At 44.1% G+C, this 22,149-nt stretch overlaps 1 protein-coding gene across 3 annotated transcripts in view; it reads left to right on the forward strand.

Annotated features, from left to right (window-relative positions):
• Positions 1-22,149, forward strand: part of SERPINB5 (serpin family B member 5) — a 143,979-nt gene that overhangs the window by 115,946 nt on the left and 5,884 nt on the right. For all 3 annotated transcript variants that reach the window (XM_069218796.1, XM_069218794.1, XM_069218795.1), the window contains one exon: positions 20,138-20,305. In XM_069218796.1, coding sequence (XP_069074897.1) covers positions 20,138-20,305 — 168 coding nt within the window. The remainder of the gene's footprint in view (positions 1-20,137; positions 20,306-22,149) is intronic.

The following is a 22,149-nucleotide window of genomic DNA, read 5'->3' on the forward strand; positions in this document are numbered from 1 at the left end:
ACTAACACCCACTCGTACACCCACAGAGACGTTCTCACTCCCACTCTCCCATCCAGGCAGACACTCATGTACCCACTCTCAACTAGATACACTTTCGCACACACTCTGACACCCAGGCAGAGACTCTTATACACACTTACACACCCAGAAAGACAGTCACATACCCACTCTCACTCCCAAATATACTCTCCCACCCACTCTCACACTCAGGGAGGGATTCACACACCCACTCTGACACCCAGAGATATGGTCACACACCCACTCTCACACCCAGATACACACACTCAAACCCACTGTCACTTCCAAATACAATCTCTCACACATGCTTTTATACTCGAACCACGAGTTATAAACTCACACTCATACTCATATAGGGCCTCTTTATGAGTTTGGTGGTCTCAAGACTGCCTGTTGATGGTGATGATTGTACCTCCAACAGGCTGGCGGAGAAGACAGCCAAATTATGACATTGGCGGCATTTAGTACAGAACACAGCCAAGACACCGCCAGCGCCGCCACTGTGGTCTGGTCACCACAGATGACTGTATCCACCTGCAGGCTGACAGAGACCATGTTTCTGCCAGACAACTTACGAGGTTACACACTGCCAAGGTTTCTGCTGTTGTCGCACCACCATGAAAACCCAGGCAGAAACCAACTGCATAAAAGGAGACACACCTTCAGGAAGCCATACTCATCCTGAGCCGCCATGGGACCTGAACTAGACGTCTTCCTGCTACTCCTGCGCACCCAAAGACTCCAAAATCTGCGACAACCACAGCAACCGAAGTACACACACTTACCTGGTAGTGTTGTAGATTGCCAGTTTTTGTACATACAGACAACATACATTCGGGATAGGGGTGCGAGGGCGAGACTCACACATAACAGCACACCAACACACACACTCACATATACACAGCAGCCATGCTATGGTCACCACACACAAACACACACACACACACACATACATACATACGTCACAAACACACACAGGTACACACGTAAACACTGCACAGGCCCACACTCACAAAGTACCCCACAACACCCCAACACGTCACAACCACAACACAACCGCACCATCTCCATTCCCCTGCAGAGACCCACAGGGGACACTATCCAGGGACACATCACACATACATCACAACATAACACCAAGAGGCAAAAAAATACACACAAATGCACAACCATACTACTTACCAACTTACACAGAACATCGTATCTAACATACCATGCACAAAACATGCACAAGACATGCACACACACACAGTCAAAGCACACAAAGCCACATAACATAACAACAAACACATCACAACTAAAAATACACTCAATACCAACACTACAAAAAATCTTGAACACACAATTGTCCATCACACAACACATACCCTACCACTTTCAGACAAAAGCAACACACACAACCCCAAATACTGGCTAAACAACACATGCAGTCCAAGCAGCACACACACACACACACACACACATACAGACACACAACAAATGTCAGCCAGGAACAACTCAATACTAGGGAAAGAAATGCACGACAAAGATCTAAGCAGGAAACCAAAACAGGTTTGCTCAAATTATTATTAAATGTCAATAAATTGGAAAAACAAAGGCCATGGGCCAGTCCATAATTAACATTCTCAATGCACACAGTGAACATATGTGTGCCCCGAACTTGACTCTTGACTGCCATGTAACCTCCACAGGTAGGGGCATCTATGAAGCAGGTAAGCGCCTCAGGGGATATCTTGGGGGGGACTGGCAGAGGGGGGGTTTGTGATTAGGTTTTGGAGGAGGGCCTTTGGCATCTGATTTGGCAGGGGGAGGGGCATGGGTACTTACAGGTGGGGCAGGGGAGGTCTTGGAGGTGGTAGGGTCGGACTTGGGGAAGGACACAGAATGTCAAGGGGTATCATTGGGTGGGAGAGTAGTAGGGAAAAGGGCAAACTTTGAAAGGAAAGCTTTTTTTAGACACACAGGGATGGTCATAACAAAAGGGTTAATTTGGGGAGCGAGAGGGAGTCGTTATCTGAGGTATTGTTGTGGATGTAATGGGTGCATGTTTGTGCGAGGTATAGTTGTGGGTGGTGGTTGTCTCTTGGGAGGGTGAATGCAAGCGTTTATGTGTCTTGGGATGAGAAGGGTAGAGGTGCTGGGGAATGCCGTGGTAGGTGGGTGAGTCTCTGTTGGGGTGGTGACTGCAAGTATGGGGGATGTGCTGCATGAAGGTGTGTCAGTGTTTGTGGTGTCTGCAGGTGTGGTGACTGGGGTTGATGTCTGAGGGTCTGCTGTGGTGCTGTCTGTGGGGAGGACTGGTGTGGTGGCTGGATCTGTGAATGTTGGTGTAGTGTCTACAGGCGTGTCAGGTGTGCTGTCAGTGATGCTTGGTGTGGTGGGGCTGTCAGGGCAGGTTGTGACTGTTGCTTTGTGTGCATTTCAATGTTGCTTGTGTGCAAGCCGGTGGTATGTCTTGTGGTGCTTGTGTTTGTCTGAGCTACCCTTGGATGTTGCGATGAATGCATGCCTGTCTATCTGTTTGCTTTGGCTGGGTTGGGGAAGAGGTGTTTTGGATTGGGAAGAGGAAGGTGGAGGGAGGACGGGAGACACAGGGTTACTATCTGCTATCAATGTTGAGGCCAGAGCCTGAAAGGATCTCTGTAGGCCAGCCAGTGCCCTCCATGAATGCATTACTCTGTTGTATATGTGTTGCAAGTCCCTGGATGCCATTCACAGTGGTTGACTGACCCACAGAGATGGATCTCCGGAGGTCAATAGCCTCCTCATTGAGGGCAGCTGGGCTCACAGGGGCATGGGAAGAGGTACCTGTATCAAAAGAGACACCCTCCCTCTTGGGTGGTAACAAGTGGGTGATGGACTGAGATGGTGCTCGGGTGGTGCCAGATGTGTCCGCCACCGCCAGGTAGTGTCCACTTGAGGAGGATTCAGAAGATAAAGAACTGGGCCTCAAGGCCACAGGGTCCCTCGGTGTGTGAGTGGTATCATGACTTCGGGCCCCGTGGCCAGCAGCTTCCCCACTCAGCTGTGCCTAGTCTCCTTCGCCTGCCGATGCTGATGCAGAGAAACAGAGAAAGAGGTAGGGTCATCAGAATAATTACATACCAGTTACATTACACCCTACACTACAGCAACATCCTATCTATGTGTAAAACACCCACAGGTAGAAACCAACATCATGTTCCAACCAAAACATACATTCCACAATCTCATATTACAACATATGTAATGTCCCACCCAACATAAGCTTATTATCTGATCACTACATCACCATCCTATCTGTACAGCTAAAACACAATCTATTTCTGCACAATATTTGTAATCATAAAAAGTGTGTCCCTATACAGAACATCACTGTGAAACAACAATCCATCAATGGAAATCAGTGTTCACTTTGATTTCAAATTCATACCTACTCCAAATCTGCACTTGTTCAGTCCATTGCCAGATGTTGTGTTCTAGGAAAGTTACCTCATCAAATTCCAATTACAACACAGCATGTTGCTTAGCTATCCCATTTCTAAAATGTAACTCTGCCTAAAATATTCACAATGGCAAATAGCTGCAATGCATCTACACCATTTGCCATATCCAATTTTGAAGTATGATAGACTCCCAAACCATTTCTCCAACACATGTATCAACTGTGTTTTTTGCAGAGGATTGCACAGACATTCTGGACCTACTCATCTTAGTCATTATCACATAGAAAACAAAGTCATTTACGGCAGTGGGGTCTACTTAGCACACAGGATACACCCACAGACAACCACAGGGACCATGCCAACACCTTCAATAAAATGGACACCTGTTGTCTGCATGAAGGCCACATACAATTCCACTAATCATACTGTGTAGCAACCTCAAGATGTCCAGATCAAATGACCAACATCACTATTAAAACATGAGTCACCTTACATCTTCGGAGTAAGTTACATTGATATAAACCACTTCTAAAGTAATCATGATTGACACATACATCTAGAGTCCAGCAATTTGACTGACAATATATAGCATTCCACCAACATGTAACTGTCAACTACAACACCTGCAACACTAAAAATTAATGGTTAAAGGAGCATATCCATACCAAAATACTTCAAAACAGATTAAAAATAGCAAACGTAAGTATGCCAAACCTAAATCTTAAACCTTATAAATGGCAGGAAGTACCAATGTACACAAGATGTTGGCAAAAAAACAGTGGATGTTGTATCTATATAGGATATATCCTGCCCTATGTATCATGGGCAAAATAAATTGGCTAAGTGAATAGCAGGGTAGCCACTTATCTTCTCAATAATACGTACATGGTACAGATAGTCTGAACACACGTCTATGATATGTCTTGCACTAGGAATGTATAATTACCCCCATGTTTTTCATCATGTAGGATGTCCACCCTGATCAAACATCACATTTGCCAATGTACAGTCCACACTTAACAATGGGGGCATCTCCCCACACCTCCAATTAAATGCAGCAAGTATTCCATGTGAAATATCTGAATGAGATAACACCCTCACGAGTTGTCATATATTTCACAACTCAGGAATATTTGGCCTGTTTCTCACCTGTGAGACCCTATGTTGCGCATAGAGCTAGATCCAGTGGAATAGGATTGGACTGAGACCAAAGAGCTGGACAGCTTACCAACAGGATATCTGGCCTGTGGATCAGTAGGTGGGAAGGATGACATAGTAGGTAACACATATGTATTGCACTGTAGAGGCACACATACGACACAGTCACATGCTATCATACAATAGGCTTAACATAGGTGTTATATTTCCCTGTACCCAATACCATGTCCACACCTGTGTATCAATGGTGCCAACTGCACTTCTATGTGTTCCGAGGAGGCCCTTTACCTTTAGCACTTACCATATTGTTGCAGTTTAGATACTTACACATCAGACACTGAACTGGCAGAGGGATTTAAATGTCTGTAATCAGTACGTACCCCTTTGTTGCTGCTGTGCTGCCCTCAAACGCCCATCCAACTCAGGGTAGGCCACCGCCAAAATCCAGGCCATTAGGGGGTCAAGGTCTGACGGGCACCCCTTCCTCATAGGGAGGACATCCCCAGCTGAGCCTCAGCAGTGGTCCAGGCCCAGCGTCTCACGCCCTCCTACCGCTTCCTACAGTGGGTGATCCACTGGCTGTGGACCCCCAGCGTCCGCACTTGCTTGGTGATGGCAAACCAGATTCCATTTTTTTTATGGTCGTTGACCTGCAGGGATAACACAGACAAGGAGAAAGGTATGTCCACATGCACCATACCAACACAGGTGGTCAGAACACTTCTGTCACAACAAGTAGGCAAACATTCCCATCCTCTAAGTGCAAACTCCTTCACAATTTAGCATCTATGGGCAGCCCATGTGTGAAGTGGAGTGTCCCATACAACATGCATGATCAGTACCTGGTATTGACTACATACATATGACCAGGCCACATGATTGTCCATAACATGGCGTGTCTACAAAAACATTTCTCACACCATCATTATTGTCCATGCTGCAATCTATGCTGTATATGAAGAAAGTTACATTACACACTATCTACCATGTGACACTACTGTATGGCTGCCTGTGCACATGTACACATTTCCATACACCCTGACAAGAGTGCTGAAACCTTCACTATTTCACATTTCATGTACACCATCATACACTCCACCTTTCACACATTGGTATACCATTGGACTCACCTGCTCCTCTGGTGTACCATATAGCTCCCCACACAGCTTCCACCAGCCTGTCCAGCTATTCTGGTGTGAAGGCTGGGGCCCTATCACCTTCAGGCAATGACAGGATAGCTCCCAGAGGCAGTACACAGCAGCTCAGGTAGTGGAGGTCTTGTAGCAACAGTGTCAGGAGTCAAGTGAGCAATACTGCAGGAAATGGCAGTCACATCTGCCATGTACAGGACCGTTACCACTGATGGACATCGCCATTGGCCCAAGTCCGCCAAAGGCAGCAATGTATTCCAATGGCAACGTCCACAGCGGTTGTAACCGCCTATCGCCATGATGACATCCGCTGGTGGAGTGAGGTCACTTCCTCATGTCCATTATAGTAGGTCAGACAGCTGCCATTTTGATGCAATTGTATGTATTGAGAAATATTGGAATCTGTGTCATTAACAATTTCCTATTTTGTGCGAAACATCAGTGAGTGCTACCTTCATATTTAGTAGTCTAATTGTGCATGTGAGTAGTAAAAGCTGTGTGATAGAGGGAATGGTGTAAATGGAAATGTACACCGTTCTCAATATCCTATGTGCATCAGTAATATAGCATAGGTGCAACAAATATGTTTCACATGTACACTAAGTTGGACTATCAAACACTGACAGTCACAGATAAATATGCTTGTATAGCACCTAAGAGGACTCAGGGAATGTGATCCAAGGGGAGGGTCATAGGATGCACAGCAAGATGCTTTACTTCAGATATCATATGTTGTATCTGACATCGACATCAGATATGTCGGATTTGTATATGAACATATTCATTATGTATACATTGTAAAAGTCACCTACAATCAAATTGTTTTCCATATAGTTACCCTGACATGAGGAGAGGAAGACAACCTCCAGTGTACCGCCCACTACTAGACCTGCACACCGTGGAGAATAGACATATAATACAGATCTATCGCCTGAATAGGCAGACAATCATGGATCTTTGTGATCAGTTGGAGCCAGTTCTGATGCCTGCCATTTGCAATACCAATAGCATACCTCCCATCGTTCAAGTCATGTCAGTGCTATACTTCCTTGCCACTTGGTCCTTTCAGAATACAGTGGCCCTAATTACAGGGATGTCTCAGCCCATGTTCAGTCTAGTTTTGAAGGATGCACTGTGTGCTTTGTTGAAACACCTGGACAGCAACATCAGGTTTCCCCAACGTGCGGATTTGGCCTATTTGAAGACAGAGTTTTATGCAATGGGACACATTCCTCATGTGGTTGGAGCCATAGCTGGCACCCATGTTGCCTTGGTTCCCCCCAATGCCAATGAACAGGTATATAGTAATAGGAAACACTGTCACTAAGTCAATGTCAAAGAGGTGTGTTTGGCAACCAGTACATTTCACAAGACTGTGTGAAGTATCCAGGATCAGTCCATGTTTCCTTCATGATGGGCAACAGCAGTATCCACTGCTGATGACACGACTCTACACAGTGAGGGCCTGGCTGGTTGGTAAGTCACATTTGACAGGTGTGTTTGCTAAGTTTATCTCTTGCTGTCAAAAATATGCATGTCCTAGACATATGTTTGTGTCATTTTACCTATTCCTTACAGGGGACTCAGGCTATCCAAACCATCCTTAGTTGTTGACACCAATGAGGTATCCAACCACGCCAGGGTAAGTCCTCTACAGTGAGGCCCACAGAAGGACAAGGCTTGTCGTTGAGTGGTCTTTTGGGCTCCTAAAGGCAAGATTTAGCTGCCTGGACATATATGGAGGAGCTCTGCTCTACTTACCCATCAAGGCATGTCAAATAATTGTTGCCTGCTGCATGCTCCACAACCTTGCCCTGAGACGTCAGATACCATTCATACCAGATGAGAGGGAGGCAGCAGAACCTGTGGGTGGAAACACAGATTTGCCAAGTGATGATGAGCCAGAAGCTGGAGACTTCAGGGCAGATCTCATCAATCAGTACTTCAAGTGACTCTAGGTATGTGATGTCTTAAAAATGGTGAAATTTCATTTTGTAACATGGAAATGATGGCTGGCATGTCACCTCATATTTACCGTCATCCATGACATCTTAGGCAGCTTCAATGCCAATGAGTCAGTTGTGCATGCAGTTTGTAATTTGGTATTGTGTACAGAAATGAGTGGTATACAGTGTTCCTGCACATGCAAAGTCACACTTGTAAAAATGACTTGTCAGAATTGATGTATGTTTACAGATATGTTCTATCCATTATCTCTGTCGAACACAGATTTGCTGATTTTCTGTTTGGCTCTTTATCATTGGCAAGTCACAGACAGTGTCAGAGGCAGATGGGAATTGCAAGCAGACATGAGAAGTGTACCTGGATGAAACCAGGTACTGATTGGCATGAGTATGTGGAGTGTTGGTAGTATTGCCAGAGTGTCAGGACACTGGGGTGGAAGTGTGTTTTCCCACCAAGAAGACCTGCTTGGTACTGGAGCTATTCAAATGGTGTCATGTGTCTGACATTTGAAAATGTTGAACCAGAGCCTCTATCATCATAATGTTTTCTGTTGTATGTGACCTACCCGTAACACACCTATCATTGTGTTTCTACTTTACAGACCAATGTGCATGTCTCTGTGGATTGACATAGGTGAGTGGCAAGCCTACAAGTTTGTGACAGATGTAGGTGAAAGGTCCCTAGACTGGGGCCATCTCTGTCTGTATCATGGGGTATGATTATTAGTAAGCTAAGGTATGTGATGAGGCTTTACATGGTGTTACAAAGGACTAATATGTATGCCCACTGGCTTGTAGGAAGACTGACATGTTCCTAACTTCTCTATCCTGTGGGTTAGTAGTGTATGACATTGAAGCGGACAATCATAAGTCAATAGCAGTACTATTCTATCTGCTGTTTGCAAAGCTAGAAATAAATGTGTGGAGATGTAGAATACAGTTGTATTGGCTTCTATCTATGTTACAATCCCAATGTAATAAGTCTCCTGGGGATAGAGTACATGTGTGATGCCCATAGCAAAGGTTGTACAATACAGAGGGACATATTGATTCTATGGTTGTCATACATGACATTTGTACATGGTTGATAAATGACACTTACACAGGACATGTGTTGAAGAGTTATTTAATAGGGAGTGAAAAACAATATGTATGAATGGTAACCAAAAGAAACACAAAGTAAACAGTGAAGGGTTCAGTCATGGTGGCTGAAATTATCAGGGTAGCTGCTTCACCATTAGGAAACACAAGTCCAGTGTCCTGGCACCACAGGAAAATGGAGTTAGGATTCGGAACAGTCAACAGTGTATATCTGTGGCACACAAGGGGAAACATTCAGGAGAGGTTTACTTCCTGGCAGTGGGTTTGGTCTTGGGATATGCTCCTCTGGATGTCTGGGTGAATGTCCACATTTGCAGGGGGGTTCTCTGCTAAAGAGGGCAGGGTGTCTGAGGCATGTCCTTTCCCTGGCAGGGCCTCCATTCCACTAGCAGCTGCAGAGTTTGAAGGGCCTCAAAATTCATTACTAATGGAAGAGGTCTGACGTTGTGGGGCAGACCTACTTAGAGTACTGATAATGTCCCTCAGCACCCAAGCAACGGACGCCAGGATGGCATTTTGTGCCTGCCACTGCTGTATAACTTCTTGGTGGTTGACCATCTGTAGCTATTGGATTTCTCCCATCATGGTGACTACCTGGCCGATCATGCCTTGGGAATTTTGGTAGGCTCACGAGACTTGGGAGATGGTTTCCTGGTCAGTATTGTCAATTGGAGCCCTCATCCTCTAGCCCACACCATCCCTCACAGGCACCCTACCCCCATGTGCCTGTGCCCCTGCCACAAGCTGTCCACTCCCAGTGGTGACCGGAACCTTTATCATGGGTGACAAGGTGAGACACAGGTACCTGTACTGGGGTGGTACACAATGAATGAAACAGTCCTTGGGATACAGGTTTGGGGGTGAATGGTTGCCTGCGATGTTGATGCAACAGGGCTGGGAGGAATCACTATGGGCAGGGGAAGGCTGACAGTTGTTGACTGACCAGGTGTCCCTGATGGCCAGCTTCGTCCTCAGTGTCCACACATCCAGGGGTGTTGTCCTCACTTGGGCCTTCAGCCAGAGGGGTAGTGTCCATCTCTGGTATCCTCTCCATGGTGGGAATGGCAAGGTTACCTGTGGGAGAAGTCGAACACAGAATTGCAGTAAGTGATGCAACAAGTGATGGTTCATTTAGAGTATTAGTGATGTTGTGTGAGATGCATATCATTGTGACGAGATGATGTCGTGCCTTGACATGTTCCCCAGAAATGACAATGACAGCTGCTGTAAAACAATATGAGGCTCTGTAATTTCAATACCATGCACAATGCTTACAGATGTTAAACGGTGTTGGTAGTCATTAGACTGCTGACACCATCTTATGTTGTCTGACTATTGACATGGGTGTTCACCTCTGTTGCCTAGTGAAGTATCTGGCATGATACCTGGCACAAAAAAGCTGGTCAATTCACAATAGTGTCAGAGTAGGGACATAGTATGGAAGTAAGCAGTAGACATTGACCTCTATCTGGATGTACTGTATGTGCATCCCCTTTGGCATCTAGATTCCCAGCCTAGGTGAGTAAATTTAAATTTTAGGAATCTGTTTTCTAAGGGCAGTTTGATTGGGCACTCAACCTTAGCTGTGTTTTGCTTGTAGTGATGGGGGAGCGGGTATTGGCACTGCTGTCATTGCCGTAAACTGTTTCACAGTTGAATATTCATGATGGGTTAGATTGGTAGTTAGTTTCACATGCATGACCTCTCACTTTTGGTGCACTGTTCAGGTTTTCTTAATGGTAGGATTTTGCCTTCTTGGAGTTGTAGTGCTATCAGTTTGCAATACTTCACATGCCATTCCCAAGGGCTGTGGTGCCAGATGAGTTTAGTGGACCTATGGCATGCCAGTGAGGGGTATTAGTGCATTTGGACAGAGGAGTATTGGGTGGTTTGTTAATTGATGTGGGGTAAGTTGGTGAGGGTGCATGCAGGACAAAACAATTAGTTGACATGAATATTGTTGGGACTTACCAGACTCCACTCCCCCATGTATTCCTGTCAGGCACTCAGGATGCATTATGTCTAAGACCTTCTCCTCCCAAGATGTGAAAGTAGGAGGAGGAGGGGGGGCACACTGCCAGCCTTCACTACTGCCAGCTGGTGCCTGGATGCTATGGAATGCACCTTCACCCAGAGGTCATTTCACCTCTTCCTGATGCCCTCGTTTGTACATGGATATGTACCAACAGTATTGACCCTGTTGACTATTCTTTCCCACAACTCCATTTTTCTGGCTATTGTTGTTTGCTAGACCTGTGCTCCAAACAAGTGTGGCTCTACCCTGACAATTTCAACCACCGTGACACTCAATTCATCATCAGTGAAACATGGGTGTTTTTGTGGGAACATGGTAGCGGTGGTAAAGACAGTGAGGTAGAGTTAAAAGAACAAATCTGAAAAAAAACAAAATTTATGAGGTATAGGTTCTGTGATGTGAGTGGGTGACGGTTGTTGTGTGTAAGAGTAAATTGTGTGTTGTGCAAGTGTGGGAGATATGTGTGGTGAAATGTGTATAGGTGCCAGAAGTTGTTTTAAGAAATCTGCATTGGTTATTGCTCTTCTGTGGCTGTGTGTGGCGTTTTGTTTGCAATGGATTGTGGGTTGTGTAGAGTGAGTGTTATATAGTGGAGTGTGTAGGTGTGTCGAGTATGTGGATGTGTGTCAGGTGTGGAATTTTCAAATCATCCAATGTGATGTTGTGTTTATTGTGATGTGAGTTGAGATCTCCGCGGTTCGGAACGCCAATGGTTTTCCGCCATGAAAGAAATGCTGTTGTGATTTGTGGAACGTAATCTGATGGGAGGATTTTTGTCGGGCTGGCGGTGCTCATGGTGGAACTGTCTGTTTTCTGTCCTCCAGTGACCTGGCAGTTTCTAAAATTTGACTGTTTTTTGGTGGACTTCACAGTGTAACTTTTAATACAGTGGTCAGATTAACACCAACATGGTGGTCTTTTGGCTGCCGCCATGACAGTGGTCTTCCCGAAAGACCACCAAACTGTTAATGACTCCCATAGCCTTGGGTGTCAATGATCTGAGAGGGAACATTTTTGCTGCTTTTTTGTTGTTTTGGGAAAGGGTCCCAGGGCTAACATGTGGTCACTTATGCATATGAAAGGGTCAGGGAAGGAGTATCCTGGCCACAAGAGTTTAAAGAAATATGGCATAGTGAGAACCAATGTGTAGAGAATGTCCCCAATTTTTTTTTTTTTTTAGACCCGCAGTTGGATCTGTGAATCTGAATCACATTCTACAAATTAAGTATTTTAAAATAAATACATATGTGTATGGCTAAAGGACTGGCTCTGAAAAGAGCCTTTGTGTTTATGATGTGTAGCTGATTACTACTGATGAAGGAGGATGCAGTATTTCAAGTTATGCAGGAACACCCTGTGCCTTTGTCTGTTAAGTGAACTCCATCATTCTGTATATACAATCCACATCAAATTGTATGTTGTTGTGATGTATAGCGTCCATGTTATGGTCTCTGAGGAATGCAGAAACAGTTTTATTAATCTGTTTCCTGGATTTGTCTGTTTGTGGTAAGAATTCAGTTGACCACTTCCACTTCTGTCTTTGGCAAATGTTAGAAAGAACAAAGGCAGGGTTTGGAAAAAGTGTAATTCATTTTCCAACTGTATCCTTTATTAGGATTTCCAAACCAACCTATGTAGTTGTGCCTAGGTCATTGCCACCACAGTGCACAATCATAAGGTCTGGATGTTGTCAATCCTTAATACAATCACCCAAAGAGAGCCACTTTAACCTTCTCTGACCAACCCAAGTAATATCCACATTAGATAAACTTAGATCCCTGTCAATACCACTTTTTTGCACTCTCTCAGGCCCAAAACACAAAGCTGTGTCCCACAATCTACACTCTGAGCATTTTGGAGGGAATCTGGAGTACCACCCAGGAGACGTCTGCAACTGAATGAGGCAGATTTGAAATTCAATTCAGTTAAAATGGGGAGTAGAAGGTAGAATCTGAAAGAACATATTTAATTGGCTGTTGTAGATATGTTTGTTGATGGTGCTAGGTAGTGAGGTTATGTGAATAGTAGGTAAATGTTGGATTGGCTTTAGGCAAATCGGAAAACAATATAAGTACCTGTGATATGGTGAGCGCGTGTGTCCGTGTATTCATTAGCACTTTTTTGCATTTGTACTTTTAACCATTTTTAATCACTCTTAAATCTGAATCTGTGTTCTCATTTTCTTTTAGAGTGCTGAGGGCATTGATCCACTTTTACAGACTTATGGTCTTTTAGACAAAACTAAAAAACGATTATAACGAGCGCTTTTACATATTTACAGAACAATTTTAACTGGCACCATTATCTGTGTGGGTGCTTCTTTTGGGGGCTGTTGGGGATTGTTTTTCTTCTTTTGGCCGGAGGTCCTCTCAGTTCACGGACCTTTCAGGAAGTTTGGGCCTGTTAGAGCCCACCTCTGGTTTTCCGGCAGGGACTAGCGGTTAGCGCTCTAGTTGTTCAAGGTCTAGTTGTTCAAGGGGGGATAAATGAAGGCAGCAACAGGGCCACGCAGCGGACGTGTGCAGCGGGCGCGCGCAGCGGGCGCGCCGCTGGCAGGCAAGCCTGTCTGCACCCATCCGCGCCAGAATGGGCCAGAGGGCCAGGAATCTTAAATTTTTCTCTAAAAATAATAGGTATGCCTCTTCAGATCTCAGGAGTTTGGCCAGCACTTTGTGCACTCATTCACTGACTCCTGGCATTTCCGCCCCCTGGAAATGTGTGCGGTGTAATTGGACTGCGCCTATGCCACTCACTGTGGAAGAGCATAGAGTCCGGGGCGAAGGAGGGAATAAGTCAGAGCATGTTTTTCGTGGAGGCATAAGGGACTTCAGAGTAAAGGGATCCTTTGCCCTCATCAATGCTAGATCTCTCCCCAAGCATAAATTTGAAATTAGTGAACTCATTTCCACATTTAACATAGATTGTCTTTTTATAACAGAAACCTGGGCGAGGCTTGATTCGGATCTGGATTTTATTGAGGCCTCCCCTGCAGGCTTCTCCTTTTACAGGTTAGACAGGACTACGGGCAGAGGAGGGGGACTGGCTATTATTTTTAGGTCAGACCTCACCTGTACCTGGAGCGGCACGAGTTGTGCTTCAGAGGCATGTGAAGCTATTGCCTTTAAACTTTTTTATGGTAACTCTTTAGTTTCAGAAGGTCTGTTAATCTACTGTCCTCCTGGTCCCCTCCCTAAGTTCCTTTTAAAATGGACTGACCTGTTGGAACCCCTTATCATGGCCCCTAAAGCCATTATATTAGGGGAATTCAATATTCATTTTGATGATACGAGTAATCAGTTGGTCACTGAATTGCTCAACATTATGGCTGCTTTGGACTGGGCCCTAAAGGAGGGGCCGGCCACTCATACAGCTGGCCATATCCTCAACGGGATTTTTACCCGTCCTGAGGAGGAACTAAAGCTCACAACTACCCCATTAGACTGGACTGACTACTCGCTCCTGACTTTTAAATTCACTGAAAGACAGCCTTTTCTCACACCCATACCCCCGAACAAATTGTTAAGACAATGGAAAAGCATCAAGGCCGAATCCCTGGAAATGGCATTAAAACATAGTTGGAAAGATCCTAAGGTGTCTGCTTTACCGCAGCTTGCCTGTTTTAATCAGGGAATTACTTTGGCAATTGATTCATTAGGGCCTTTGAGGGCTTATGCACCACGCATTGGAAAAAACCCCAGCCAACCATGGTTCTCTCAGGACCTTAAAATACTACAGAGGAAATACCGACAGCAGGAGCGGCGCTGGAGACTGAATCCTAGTGCCAGCGAGAAAGCAAATTTTAAATCAGCCTTAAATATTCACAAAGAGGCTTGTTTTGTGGCTAAATCAGATTATTTCACGCTTAGAATTAGAGAGGCAGCCAATTCCTCCAGAGAGTTATTTAGAGTTATTAACGTTCTTACCACTCCCCTGGGCACGCCCAAGTTGGAGAACTCTCAAGACTTCTACAGCAAAATAGCTAAATTTTTCTAAAGTAAAATTTAAACATCTACTCTAGCTTTTTTCCGGAGAAGGATCAGGGGAACTTCTCTCCCATGGTTGCTACGTCGATGCTCCCTCTACCTTACCCACTGCTACTCTTGATAATCCTTGTCTACTCTCTAAGTTCAAAATTCCATCTCAAGATGCTATTTGTAAGCTGCTCCTCGAATGTAAATCTGGCTCCCCGCTAGATCCTTGCCCCCCTGACATTCTTCAACTGGTCCCGGAGTTGGTGGCATCTATGCTGGTCCCAATTTTTCAGGAGGTCCTCACGACTAGCATATATCCAACGGCATGGAAAGAGACCATCATAATCCCCCTAAAAAAGAAGGAAACTGGAAAGCTTGATGATTTAACCAATCTACGCCCATTAGCTTTGCTTCCTTGCCTGGCCAACATTTTTGAAAAATATATTAATAGAGAATTGGTCAACTTTCTGCTAGAGTCAGGGGGCTGAGACATCTCTCAACATGGATTCCGGAAATCTCACAGTACTGAATCAGCTCTCATCTCTTCTTCAGATACTATTTGCAGACTGGTAGATGAGGGTCAGGGTGTCTTTCTGGTTCTGTTGGACTTGTCTGCAGCATTTGATACCATTGCTCCCCATATTCTGCTAGAACGTTTACATCATATAGGCATCAGAGATCAAGCCCTTAAGCTCATTGAATCTTTTCTATCCAATAGGTGGGCTACAGTTAGCAGCGGAGACTTTAGATCCCCTGCCTATCTTCTGCCATGCAGGGTTCCTCAGGGCTCATCGCTTAGCCCTACGCTATTTAGTGTCTATGTGGCCCCACTGGCAGAATTAATATGCTCATTTGCCTTCATCCCGACCTCCTATGCAGATGATACCCAACTTATCATTCTGATTAACAAAGACATGGAGGAAGTGACGGCCCGTTTTAACGCTTGTATGTTAGCGGTGAACAGTTGGATGAAGGCTAACTGGCTAAAACTGAATTGTGAAAAAATTGAGATCCTCTGCTTTGGGATCAGCAGGGAACAGTGGTACTCCAATTGGTGGCCTAAAGATTGTGGCACCCCCTCCTATGCCAGGGTCCACCTCAAGGAATTTAGGACTACTGTTTGACGAGCATCTATCCTTTAAACCGCAGGTTAATCAGATAATTAAAACCTGTATGTGGATGCTGAAGAAATTGAAGAAAATGTTTCCCTACATCCCAAAACTATGGTGCATTACTGCTATTCTGGCCTTGGTCATTTCCAGATTGGACTATGGGAATGCGCTCTTGCTCAATCTGGACAAAGGATCATTGAATAAGCTGCAGCTGATGCAGAACACTGCTGCTAGATTATTACTGAACCTGCCACGATCGGCCTCTGCTAAGAAGAGCCTTGAAAGTTTACACTGGCTTCCGGTAGTCCAACGGATTTCTTTTAAAGCCCTCTGTATTACCAACAAAGCCGCACACGGGATTGGACCTAAGTATTTGACGGCTAGATTACAGTGGTACAGACCTAAAAGGCTGCTGCGTTCTGCCAGCAATCATCAAATTCAAGTCCCCAGCACCAAAAAGGTGAAGTGGGGTGACAAAGCATTTACTATCGCAGCTGCTAAGGTTTGGAATTCACTCCCGTTGAAACTGAGGAGAGAACATAATTATCTTATTTTCAAGAAACGGGTTAAGACCTGGCTCTTCCCGCGATAAGCCCGAACCCTTAGTCTCTCCCAGAGCCGGCACAACCTCACCCTAGTTAGTGCTTTGATGCCCTCGGGCCGAAACGCGCTTTACAAATACACTATACATACATACATACATATGTTTATTGTGTGAAAGCCTCAACCACACCTGCTAAAGTAGGTTTAAAAGTAAGCATGCTCTACTCAGAAACTGTTATGAACCTGCTGTAGCAGAATTTTGCGGGCCGTGTAACCAGGGTAACACAGCTACAGGAGCAGGAGGGGGAAGGGAATAGAAAAAGACTATACTGTGAGTTAGTTGTTGCAAATGTAGTTGCAATAATGAATTAAAATGATTATTTGGTTTGGATTTTTTTTATGGGTTTCTATTTTTAAATATGACCAAAAAATGAGTTTTGAACTTCTCTGTGGGTCTGCGGATCCACCCGCGGGTTTACACGGGGACCACGGTATTGCTGCAATCGATCTGCAGATTCTCTGAAAACTCCTACCGAATTAGCCTATCTTTCGAGGATTGTTGGAAATTGTTACTATAGAAGCCAGTGTTTAACATGCGAGGGAGATTGTGATGGGTTTTCTTACTCAGTAACCTTGAAAGCAAAGTTGAAAAGGTTGCCATTAATGATTCGCTTCTGTGAGAATGGATTACCGCTCTTGTGGTTGGTTTTTGTGCATTTCTCAGTGAGAAAAAATTCTAACTGACGCCGAAAGACAAACATACTCTCCAGCAAGCACCCTTATCAGGTATGCCAAGTGAAGTGTAGTTTATTTAACAAAGTATTAATAAAGGAATGAATGAATATTAGGTGATTGAAACTGAGCAGCTTGTTGGTAAAATGCTATAACAAATATAAAGAGTAGGTTTGCAATTCATATAAAGATATTATAGAAATCATCCTGTAAATAACTAAAGAAATTAGCTGGAATTAGAAAAGTTTGAAATTCAGCACTTATAGTTACCTGAGCTAACTATAACTTGAACCCCCACAATGCAGTGCTTATGACCTCTCACATTACATCATCCACAACATGGTCAGTGACATTACATATGACATCAAGGATGACATCATCCGAAGAACCACTCACGCACCAACTCACACCCCCATACAAACTCTGAAACACCCACTCACATACCCACCGAATCACTCACATACCGATTGACAGAACCATATAAATACTGACACACACACTCATAGTAGAAACAGTATCACTCATTAGTAGTGTAAAAAAATAGCAATTTAACTTATGAAGTAACTTAGTATGTATTAACTGTCAGAATCTCTTAGAAAACACGCTCACTGGATTATGTCATCAGTGATGTCATCAGCGATGTAATTTGAGATGTCTTAAATGATGCCATCAGTGATGTCACTGACCATGTCATGAGTGATGTAATGTGAGAGGTCATAATTAGTGCATTGTGGGTGCATAAGTTATAGTTAATTCAGGTAACTGGAACTGTTGAATTTCAATGTTTTCTATGAGTGAAATATGAACCTAACTATAATGTCCCTGTAACCTTTGTTTTTTAAGTGAATATATATATATATATATATATATATATATATATATATATATATATATATATATATATATATATATATATATATATGTATATATATATATAAATATATATATATATATATATATATATATATATATATATATATATATATATATATATATATATATTAGGCACTGTAGATTAGCTTTCAATTTTTGGCTACAGCTATGAAGTGAAGTGACAATGAAGTAATTTTGCATACTGGGCCCTTTCTGAGATCTGCTGTAAGGGCCATAGTACAATTATTTTTTAGTGTTGCTATTTTAATGTAGGAGGTTTGCTCTATATGTAGTGTGCAAAACCTGGCACACTGTGCAGAGAGTCCAGGCAACCTCATGTTGGTTTACAGGGTTAACAACTAGACCACCTAATTCTCTCATTTTTATGGTAGCTTGGTCGAGCAGTGAGGTCAATCTTGGAGAGGGGCAAACCATTTATTGTACTCACAGTATCAACAAAGCAAGACACACTGCAAGCAGCAGGGCTGGGGGTTGAGTGTCAAGGGTGGTAAGCCCTTTAAATCTCTTAGCCAGGGCTGTGCACATTCCTTGGGGAGGAGGTATAACATTTCTGTCCAGGAAGGGCTTTGTTCTGTGGACCCAGAGAGTGCATGCTCTCACCTCTGGGTTCCAGAATCCTGTCTGGTGGTGTCAGGCTTGTTGTGACTGGCTAGCAACCATGCCAGGGTAGTTAGATTTTGCAGGGGGAACCTTTGAGGTGCCCTTGGGTACATTTTGCAATAACTCCAACACTGGCACCAGTTTGGATTCATCATTCTGAGTTGTTTGATACCAAAGTGGGCATCAGGTGACAGCGAAACTTGTACTGAGCAGTGTCCAGCACCTGCATGTAAAACGGCTGCTTTGTTCACTTACTATACTCCAGGTTTGGCAAGGACACAGTAGGGGCATATTACTCATGCATCTATGCCCACACATGCATAAAGGTGCACCCTGCCTTAGGGCTGAAAGGCTTGCCAGAGGGGTGACTTACCTATATTGCATGAGGTGTGTAGTGGACAGGGCACACAGGCTGTGTGCCATGTCAGTTTTGCAATTTAGGATTGCAACAGGACACCCAGCCTGCAATGGTAGTGCTGGGTGCATGTAGATGCATGGCCTCTTACGGTGGCACAAGCTGTTCTGCTGCCCTCAGGAGCCTACCCTTGGTACTTCATGCCCTGAGTACCTTAGTGCTATTTACTAGGGACTGGTAGTGTGACCTAAAGCTGTTTCCAATTGTGCCAATGCATCACAACAGTTTTGGGAAAGAGATCAGGCTCAGGGAATCTTGTTAGCAGGAGCTCTGGGCACTAACAACTTTGAAACCACATCAAATAAAAGGCAAAAAAATGGGGGCTAACCATGTCAAAAGGGGCCCTTTCTAACATCATTGTTTTTATCAATATAATATTTGCTTCGCTCTGATTTATCTTTGTTTTTATATTGTATGATTTTTATTGTATGTCACTTTTATGGAGACTACTGCCTCTGAATAAAGTTTCTTTTAATTTAATTGAGATTTTGTGTCACGTTGAATCAATTTTGTTTTCACTTTGCTGCCACAGAACCACACTGACCTATAACTCGTACAGGGCCCAAACAACTCAAAATGTCAGTATGCAATTGTGTGGCTGGATATGTATGGATACGTTTTGATCCCAAAGTCTTAACCAGCACATATCTTTTGAAGCAAGGAGCCTTTTCTGAGATGGTAAGATGGTCTTGTGCTACTCAGTAAGATTAATTTGATTTCAATGTTTTACCATCGGTGCAGAGTCCACTTGTAGTTTGCTTTATTACATTTAAGAAAAGGTTACATGAACTTCTCCTGTTGAAAGGATGACCTCTGATTTACATTTATTGTGTGAGACCTGTGTAATAGTGCTGATTAGCTGTTTATTGGTACATTGGACAATATTATTTTTCTGGCCGGACTCACCAGCTCATCTTTTTCCAGCTTAAGAAATAGGTGAATGCAGAAAGGAAAAATAAGAAGAGTGATTGATCCGGAGAGTTGAATTAAGAATACTGCACATTTCATTTTTTTCCAGACTGAGAGCAAGCCTGTTCAAATGATGCAACTCGAAGCCCGCTGTTTCATGGGCTACGTAAAAGAACTGAAGACACTTGTACTGGATCTTCCTTGCGAGAACAAAGCCATGAGCATGATAATCCTGCTACCGCAAGACATTGAAGATGATTCCACTGGTTTAGAGCAAGTAAGTATCAATACTTTCCCCCCATCTAAGACTGGGTGAAAGGGGGCAGCACAAAAACACAGACTATTTTGGTGTAGAAAAGGAGACTTTATTGATACTAGTTGTGCGTCACAAATAAAACCATAGGCATTTGCCTTTACAAAATTATACATCACTATACACAAACCCCTACATTCACTGATCACCCACCCTAAAGTACCCATCTGCACCCTTTTACTGCCATTATCTTCAAACTTCTTACACTTCTTAAATTCTACTATGCCTTGAAGATTTTAACTTTCAGATCTTCTGTCACATAACCTACATGTATACCTATCTACATTCCTTCAGTGTCACTTTTAATTCCTTGTTTACCCAGCTTAACTTTTGTTGACACCACTCAATATTTCTTTTCACGTATAGCAACAAAAACCTTGCTTTAGAATCGTGTCAACTAGACGTCCAACCGCACGCACCTGAATCAAGTGGAAAACATATAGGCCCGTATTTATACTTTTTGACGCTAAACTGCGCTAACGCAGTTTAGCGTAAAAAAAATTTGCGCCGGCTAACACCATTCTGAAGCGCCATGCGGGCGCCGTATTTATTGAATGGCGTTAGCCGGCGCAAGCAGACCGGCGCTGCCTGGTGTGCGTGGAAAAAAACCACGTACACCAGGCAGCGCCGGCGTAGGGAAAAATGGCGTTAGGGCGTCTTAAAAATGGTGCAAGTCAGGTTGACGCTAAAAAATCGCCTCCACCCGATTTGCGCCATTTTTAACGACGCCCAGACGCCATTTACATGACTCCTGTCTTAGTAAAGACAGGAGTCATGCCCCCTTGCCCAATGGCCATGCCCAGGGGACTTCTGTCCCCTGGGCATGGTCATTGGGCATTGTGGCATGAAGGGGGGCACAAATCAGGCCCCCCTATGCCAAAAAATAAATATAAAAATACAATTTTTTATACTTACCTGAACTTACCTGAATGTCCCTGGGGTGGGTCCCTCCATCCTTGGGTGTCCTCCTGGGGTGGGCAAGGGTGGCAGGGGGGGTCACTGGGGGCATGGGAGGGCAGCTGTGGGCTCATTTTGAGCCCACAGGTCCCTTAACGCCTGCCCTGACCCAGGCGTTAAAAAGCGGCGCAAATGCTGGTTTTTTTGACCCGCCCACTCCCGGGCGTGATTTTTGCCGGGGAGTATAAATAAGACGCATTTGCGTCGCAGTCATTTTTTTGGACGGGAACGCCTACCTTGCATCTCATTAACGCAAGGAAGGCGTTCACGCAAAAAAATGACGCTCTTTACTCCTACTTTGGCGCTAGACGCGTCTAACGCCAAAGTATAAATATGGCGTTAATTTTGCGCCGAATTTGCGTCGAAAAAAACGACGCAAATTTGGCGCAAACGGAGTATAAATATGCCCCATAGTACATCCCATTCCCTGCCCACCTTGAGACCAACTAAAGCGAGGCAACTGCCTAAAAAATAAAAAGAGATACCCCATGAACGATAAAGAACAGAGGGAATAGGGAGTGGGCCAAAGAAAATAACTAGCCTCTGGCTAATGCGAACAAAAGGGAAAGAGAATGGGGACCTAAAATGGCCCTATATATAATTGGGCTACCAGCCCCAAAAAAATATCCGAAATGACGTCACCATTCCCCCAATAAACCAGGGGGGCAGACCTTCCTCCTGTCAGATGCCCCCCAAAACCCTTTCAAAATACAATAAATCACACAAAACACTACCAACACAAAATGTATTTCAGTCAACAACTAAGCAGGGATACCACAATAGCAAAAATCCACTGTAGAATATTGGGGTAGCTGAAGGAAGGCGAAAAATAAAAAATCTGTGGAAAATGG

This window comes from Pleurodeles waltl, chromosome 2_1 (assembly GCF_031143425.1).
Source record: "Pleurodeles waltl isolate 20211129_DDA chromosome 2_1, aPleWal1.hap1.20221129, whole genome shotgun sequence".
Classification (NCBI taxonomy): Eukaryota; Metazoa; Chordata; class Amphibia; order Caudata; family Salamandridae; genus Pleurodeles; species Pleurodeles waltl.